Source organism: Monodon monoceros, unplaced genomic scaffold (assembly GCF_005190385.1).
Source record: "Monodon monoceros isolate NGI ecotype Baffin Bay Population unplaced genomic scaffold, NGI_Narwhal_1 Super_Scaffold_13, whole genome shotgun sequence".
In the NCBI taxonomy this organism is placed as follows: domain Eukaryota; kingdom Metazoa; phylum Chordata; class Mammalia; order Artiodactyla; family Monodontidae; genus Monodon; species Monodon monoceros.
The window spans coordinates 26,062,736-26,070,617 of record NW_021703769.1 but is presented as its reverse complement, the minus strand read 5'-3'; the positions used below and the strand labels follow the sequence as shown (position 1 = coordinate 26,070,617).

Sequence of the window (7,882 nt, the reverse complement as noted above, 5' to 3'; positions counted from 1 at the left end):
TGGCACATATACATTATTGATACTATGTATAAAATAGACAACTGATGGGGACATACAGTATAGCACAGGGAACTCTTACCTAATGCACTGTGGTAACCTAAATGGGAGGGAAGTCCAAAAGGGAGGGGATATCTGTATGTGTATGGCTGATTCATTTTGTTGTGCAGTGGAGGCTAACACAACATTGTAAAGCAACCATACTCCAATAAAAATTAATTTTAAAAAATCTACACGCAGACGTAGAGAATGGACTTGAGGACCCGGGGAGTGGGAATGGTAAGCTGGGACGAAGTGAGAGAGTGGCATGGACATATATATCCCACTAGATAGCTAGTGGGAAGCAGCTGCATAGCACAGGGAGATCAGCTCGGTGCTTTGTGACCACCTAGAGGGGTGGGATAGGGAGGGTGGGAGGGAGGCACAAGAGGGAGGGGGTATGGGGATATACGTGTATGTATAGCTGATTCACTTTGTTATAAAGCAGAAACTAACACACCATTGTAAAGCAATTATACTACAATAAAGATGTTAAAAAAAATCTACAAATTTCCTCAATAGGGTTGACCATCAAAATTTTTAGAAACTGGAATAATCAAATAAAAATACATTTAAAAAAATAAAAGGAAAAAAATATTAAAAAATTAAAAGATCAGTTGGTGAATCAAAAAAGTTAAGAAGATTCGGGGGCTCCCCTCCCTGCACCTTGCAGGCCCTCCTCCATCCCTGTCTTCCCAGCTGGCTCCAACTTCTCTTGCACGCCCCTGCCGAGAGCAGCCCCCCCCTTTATTTTGTGTTAAGGTCTCCCCAGGTCCTCGGGAGCAGAAGAGAAGCCCTTCCATGGGAAGGGACCTGGGTATGGTCATTCCCCCAAAATGAGATGGAGACAGCCCAAAAACACTGTCTTGGGGGTCTCAGGAGTGGGGCTCGGCTAAGCTCCTGTACTAACAGGATCCCATGAGGGTTTGGACCCGGCGAAAGGAGAAGAAAGTAGAGTTGGAGCTAAAGTTAGTCTCCAAGAACACAGCACAAAACAAAACAATGTGCTATCCCTGCGGGCCCGGAGCTCCTGGTGTCTCTGCTCAGGGGCCCTGTGCTGTCCCCCCGTTGCTGAGGGGGACAGGGCACTGGAGCAGAGGGGGCAAAGAGAGCTCTGCCAAGCTAGAGGACAACCCTCCCTCTCTGGAGACAATCGGAGAGGCAAATTCAACAAGAAAGCCTGTCTCCTCAGCTGTTTGTAAAAAACCTTGCTTCTTCAGTTATTTTGTTTCTGAGCTATCACTTTAAAGAAAATAAAAACAAACATGTGAGATCTCGGCAGGTGGAGAAAGGCCTCACGACCAGAAACACCCCCTCTCCAGCACCCCCAAGCTGGCCGCCTAAAAACAAGTGGAGACAGGGGAGTTGGGTTCTGTGTGAGTCCAGTGACTGGAGCTCAGGAAGGTAGGCTTCTGGAAGGGACTCCATTACTGCCCCTGCCTTAAGTGCATGCCCAGATATGCCAGCGTGGCAGAGTTCCTGGGGTTTGGGGAACTCTTGTGCATTGGCAGGTGGCCCACCTGGGTTCACAGGCAGTTCTTGAGGTCCTTATAGACCTGGGAGCAGGCAACAAGGTCGCTGGCAACCTGGGTGAAACTCATGAGAAGGGCGATGACCAGACACAGGCAGGACACAGACCTTCAAAAGTCAGCAGCAGGGGTAAGAAGAGCAGTGTGATCACAAAGAATGCACTGCCCACTGCTTCATGTCCTTGACCTCACCCCATGCCCATTCTGCTAGATGCCCAACAGTCCATTAGCCTGGCCTGTGGTCCTGAGGTCCTGGAATGTCCAAGTCTGGCTGACCAAATGCACCCACTTCCTCTTGGGTGACAAGACTCAGCTTGCCACAGACAGGTGTGGGGTCAGCATTAAGTATGAAGCCTGGCATGCTGTGGCCTTGAAGGAGTAGGCCTCAAAAAGGCACTGGTCCTCCTAGTGATGACCTGTGGGTGTCCATGTAAAAAATGGGTGGTGGGGCTTCCCTGGTGGCGCAGTGGTTGAGGGTCCGCCTGTTGATGCAGGGGACGCGGGTTCGTGCCCCAGTCCGGGAAGATCCCACATGCTGCGGAGCGGCTGGGTCCGTGAGCCATGGCCACTGAGCCTGCGTGTCCGGAGCCTGTGCTCCGCAACGGGAGAGGCCACAACAGTGAGAGGCCCGCGTACCGAAAAAAAAAAAAAAAAAAATGGGTGGAAGGCCATGATCAAAGACAGGTCCAGGCCATGAAGATGATGGTAGTACCTGTCCACAGCGCTGGGTGCTTGGGTAGACACTGTGGCATGTGACAGTCATGTGATGCATGGAGCCTACATGGAAATAGAAGAGCGTGGCCATGAAGGCCACAATCTCGGAGCTGAGTCCACTGAAGTCCAAAGGGGTCAGAGTACGTGGAACAGAAAGCAGACAGCAGAGTGCCATGGCTGGCCTAAGCCCAGGTCCCCAGGAGGCAGAAAGGAGTCTTGTGTAGGGGCCAGGTCCCAGGGCAGGACTTAGCCAGACTGGAACCCATAGGGCCTAGGAGGGGCCTCTGTGGGCCACCTTGCTAGGCCTTGCCTGGCTCTGTGGGGCCTATCCCAGAGCAGGTAGTACTGCAGGCGGTTGGGCCACAGGTCCTCTTTAATCATCTGGGCAACCCTGTCGGCCTCCGGGAGGCTGTGCTTTGAGAACCAGCTGAAGAAGCTGTGGATGGTGTCCCGGTTCCTGTGTACCAGAGTTGGAGGTTCCTGGCCCCAGTGCCAGCAAATGCGACTTGCAATTGACACCACCCGGCCTAAGGATCTGCACTCATACTTCTTCACTATCACCTTGTTCCGGAAGTAGGGGTTGCCCCCAAAACTGAACTTGAACTTGCAGCCCGTCCTGGCGTGCCTGTGCTCCCTCACTTCCAAATTCATCAGGTAGCAGAGCATGTCTTCGCCTCGGGGGCTGATTATGGCTGACAGCTGCGGGTGGTTCAGGAAGGTGGTGACCCAGAAGCCAGGAATATTCTGGATGATGAAGCTCCTTCGGGCTAGGTGCAACCGGTGCATGCGCCCAAACCTGCGCTCCAGCCGCAGGTAGGCCCTGTCTGCCTGGGCCCTCACGGCCTCCAGCTCCCACTGGATGGCTTCCAGCGGGTCCACAACTGGGCCACCAAAGTTCAGGGGCCCCGGGCCTTGCTGCGCCTCCGCTCCCACCTCCAGCTTCTCCCCCCGCACCAGCTTCTCGGCCACCTCCATCTCCTCTCCCCCAGGCTGCTTCCCCACCTCCCGCTCCGCCTCCTCCATGAAGATGGCGCCCTCCCCAGTCGTCACTTCCTCTGCCTTCCCGCCGGCTCCAGCCCGAGCCTCCCACCCTTCTGTGCCACAGGTTTCTGGGCCCCCGTCCCCGAAGAGGCCGTTTTCTGGGCTCAGGCCAGTGGCCGCGGAGGCCGCTTCCCGGCCCCCCGGGGCAGGTAGGGCGGTCCCTGGGCGGGCTGCGGGGACGGGATACCCGCGTCCCCCAGCCTCTTGGGCCCCAGACGCGGTGACCGGGCGCGCGGCGGTTTCCAGGCCCCCCGCACCCTCGTCCGCCATCACCTGCGGGAGCCTCTGGCCTGGAGGGGCTCGGGGCGCGCGGGCGATACTGCGGGTTCAGCGAGAGGGGCGGCTGAGTGGCTGGCAGCGACCCCAGCGGGACCGCGAGTAGTAGGCAAGGAGGCCCGATTTTCTCCTACGGGGCTCGCCCCGCCCCTTGCGCCCCGACGCTTTTACGGATGTGATTCGCAAGGGTTCCCCGGCTGTCTTGGGACTAGGCGCCTGGTGGAGTGGCAGGGGGCTGCCCGGTGGGGATGCGACTGCGGGCGCCCAGACAGAACTGGGAGTCGGCGGTGGAAATGGGGTGAAGTGCAGGGGTGTACCAAGCAGCGAACAGCTCTGAGCAGGCGCCCAGGATCAGGCCCAACCCCAGAGCCACCACGCCAGGCAATTACTGTTCCCCGCATGTGCGGTGGACAGGTGGGAGTCGGCTGATGCCCACACTCGACTGTGGCTTGGGGCAGCTTTCACAGGATAAATTACTCAGGCATGTGCAGAGGACTCAAGAGGCATCCTTTGCAGCGGCTGACTAGACTGAAACTTGCATAGTAATCGTCCGGCACACAGAGGTGCTCAAAATATTTGTGGGGAAAGGCAGAAACAAGGTCTGAGTAGAAGGATCTAAGGGCAAGGGAAGATCCCAAATGCTGCCGACCAGGAAGCAAGTGGGCCTCTGCCTGGTTTCCCTGAACGAGTCCTGGGCTGACAGGCTGAAGGGTGGACATGGCTTCACCTCGTTCTAGGCCTAGGGGCTACCCCTTTCTCTGCTCCAGACATTTCACAAATGTGAACTCTAGTCTGAAGTGCAGGGTCTGTGCACAGATGGTAAGAGCCTGGATGGACCAGCCCCTGCAGCCCTGATCCTGCAAGTGCACCTGCACTCCTGTGATCTCGGCTCCCAAACTTGTGGCCCATGGAGGTCAATACACCCAGTACCCCACCCGCTCACCTGGAAGTCCTTGCCACCTCCTCCAGAAGGCCTTCAGCTTCCTCCCATCCAATGGAAAAGATAGCTTTGAGCCCCCAGACCCACTCCTGGGTATGCATCCCCTAGAGGGTAAGGTGGATTCTCTTGGGGCCCTAGCAGGGATCCAACCCACTGGGGTGGACAGTTAGTCAAGTAAACAGAAGGCCAAAGAGATGAACAGCCAGCCCACTGCCTTTGTACATAAAGCACCTGTTACACACATTAACACTTAACGTCCCATAAATTCTTGGGCTGGTCTCTGGAGTGATTTGCACTGCTTGGCTATGAACACTGGCTCCAGACCCCAGAAAAGCAAGCTCAGTCTGAGCCCTGGACAGGAGGATCTCAGTTCAGATGGGGCCTGGAATAGTGATGACTACCTTCACTGGAGACTGGCCAGGCAACATCAGGTGAAGCCATAATGGTCTTTCAAGAGTCTGTCTGAACCAAATGGGTAGGCACGAGTGTGGTCAAGGTTAGGTCCTAGCTCTGTCACTTACCAGCTGTGCGCCTTGGGCAATGGATGACATTTTTTTCTTGGACAACCAGCATCCATTCCTCATCCTAACACTACCCCAAATTTCCTTTGAGAAACTACTCCAACCCTTGTCTCAGCCTCGTCATCACTGGCCTATAGTGACTGGTTTTGGGATGGCACAGAATGCCATCATGGCCAACGAGGCAGGAGACGCTTACGTGAATAAAGGACTCCTCTCTCCCAGAAAGGGTCCCTCTCCATTTGTGGTCAGCACTGTGTGAAAATGACTGGAATTATGGCAGCATTCTTCTCCTACATAAAGGCACAAACCATTTTGAAGGGCTGGAGGATGAAGTCACAACTGCACAAGATAGGGCAAACACAGGAATGCTAAGGCCAACCATGTTTGAGCTGCTGGATCAATATTAACCTCAAGACTGCACTTCATCTGGCATTTTCAGTGACATGAAATTTCACCATTTAAGCCAATTTGGTTTTTCTGACTCTTGCACCCAAAAATATTAAGTGGTGGCATGATGCCACTTACCTCAAAGATCTTTAATATCAAAGTGCAAAGTTTGTAGGTGCTAATGTGAAAGGTTGTTACTGTCTGCCCTATACTCATCATCCCCTTGGATGCTAAAGATGTCTGGATTCCAGTTCTTCAAGCTCTCTCCTACCCCTTCCCAATCAAACAGGTTCACAACTTCCAAACACATCATTCAGAAGTTTTTAATAAACAACTTCATTATAAAAACTTTTTTTTGAAAATGTAATTCTGCAGAACATTGAAAAATCTACTTTAACAAAGATAGGCCCTGTGCATTTTCTAATGGCACTTATATTTTACAATTAAAAACCTTGTTTTATATAAAGCCAAAAATACTCCAAGAGGTTATTCACTGTGTTTACAAAGTGCTAGAAGGTTTTGTCTTGTATTTTTCTCTCTTTAAATAATCTGGCGTTCCGAAAGAGTGGCTCCAAAGCCTTGACCACTGGGAAGGAGGGAGGGAGGTGTATGAGAAGTGGTGTTTCAGGAGTTCTAGTGCCAAACAGTAGGAGGTGGAGAGGTGCACTAATGGGGAGAACCCGCTAAGGAAGGAAGCTCACACCCGAAGAAACTGAACTGGAATGCTTCTTCCAAACCCCTCCATAGAGGCACTAGATTATGATGGTGGATCCTTCTCCTGTCACACCAGTACACCCCTTTCCCTCGCCACAGACCCTACTCTCCAGTGGTGAGGTTACAGCCAATTCCTTCCACAGCAGGTTCAGAGTTCCAGGAGAGGCCAGGGTGGGGTCCCAGAGGAATCTGGACTTTTCTGGCCAACACCTGCCTAAGGCAAAGTTTCTTATTACATAAATATCCTTGTTAAAAAGCAAAATATTGATCCTGTACAATATAAACTGTTAAAAAAAAATCGTGCTTAAAAACAGCTCCTAGATAAGAGAGGAGGTGGAGAGAGGGTGGAGAAAACAGCTACCAAAAAGAAGGGGGGTGGAGACTTAAAGGGCTACTAGGGGAAAGTTTAGGGCAGTGAGAGAATTTCAACTTAGGACAATATCTACGAGCAAAAGAAGTAATCACACCTGCTTCCCAGATTTCCATTAACAAAATGCCATTGTAAAAGGGTGAGGGAAAAAACCTCATTGTTATTCCTTTCCCTACCTCTCACATCTCTAAGATGTGCACAGATCCTCTGAGCTGACACAACTGGGCATGCTATCCCCTGGCCCCCAGGACTGCACTCAACCCTGACCAGCTACTGTGCAGAGGGGGAGTTGCCTGCCACTGTTCAAGGCAGCTCATGCTGACAGAGGTTGGAGGTGGTGGGGGGAAGGGAACATCACCCCTTTTCCTGGTCCCCATTTGGTCTCTGCCAACATGCCGTGGCTCCTGTCCTGGGCAGAAACCCCTAGGCTCTCATGGCCTCAGTAAGGGTACTGAAGTGGGTTTGGTACTGAGTAGGATAAAGCTATTCTTATCCTTTGAACCAGGCCAATATGGACTTTTTTCTTTTTTTAAATTTTGGGGAGGTTTAAGAAATGGCTGGGTGTCTATGGTCCAAAAAAAAAAAAAAAAAAAGGTGAAGGCAAATGTTCCTCTGCACCAGCAAAGTTCACAGTGATAGGAAAATTCCTTGTGGGTAGGAAGGGCATTGAAGGAAGAAGAAAAGAGGAATAGGACGGAAGGAAGAAGTGAGGGGAGGGGCAAGGCCCCAGTTATAAGGTTTTAAATAGTTGCTTTGCCTGTCCTATGAGTTTCCCAGCATCACTAATGGGGGAGAGTATTCAAGGAAGGGACAGGAAAGAGCAGGCAAAGAGGAGGCGACTCTTCTAACAGCCCAAGACTTTATATTCTGTGGCCAGAGGCCCATTTGCCTCTGTAAACGAAAGATGCAGGGAAGGTGGCAGGGAGGGCTGAGGGTTGCTGGGTCTAGTGATGAAGATCAGAGACGACAAGGAGAATGGCAGCAGAGTCCTGTTTGGATCCTCACATACCATTTCCTATATACGAGTCCCAATAACATGCACAGCATGCAGGAGGCGGCTGCGTACCAAGGGGACGCTTTTAAAAGTAAACCTTAATTAGTCCCTGGGACTCACTGAAACTAATTTTTAGAAGCAAATCACCTACTCTGATTCTAATCTTGCCAGACACCTTTATATCTGGTTTTGTCTTTTTTTTTTAAAAGGTATCCCAAACTAGCCTGCCTAAATTAAAACATGCTTATTCACTCCACATTGCTTCCAATCAAGGGCCAGGGAGCTACATTATAAGGCTTTCACCTCAAAGGAAGAGTACTGGCCTGGGCTGAAGCAGAAGGCTGGGTCTTGGACCTGCTC

General features: G+C 51.8%; 1 protein-coding gene across 1 annotated transcript; it reads right to left on the bottom strand.

The window, feature by feature from the left end:
- Positions 1–530: 530 nt before the first annotated feature.
- On the bottom strand, positions 531–3,712 carry LOC114894522 (putative testis-specific Y-encoded-like protein 3). Its single transcript, XM_029221286.1, has one exon. The coding sequence runs from the start codon at positions 3,588–3,590 to the stop codon at positions 2,526–2,528; it is 1,065 nt and encodes a 354-aa protein (XP_029077119.1). The 5' UTR covers positions 3,591–3,712; the 3' UTR covers positions 531–2,525.
- Between the last annotated feature and the right edge of the window lie 4,170 nt (positions 3,713–7,882).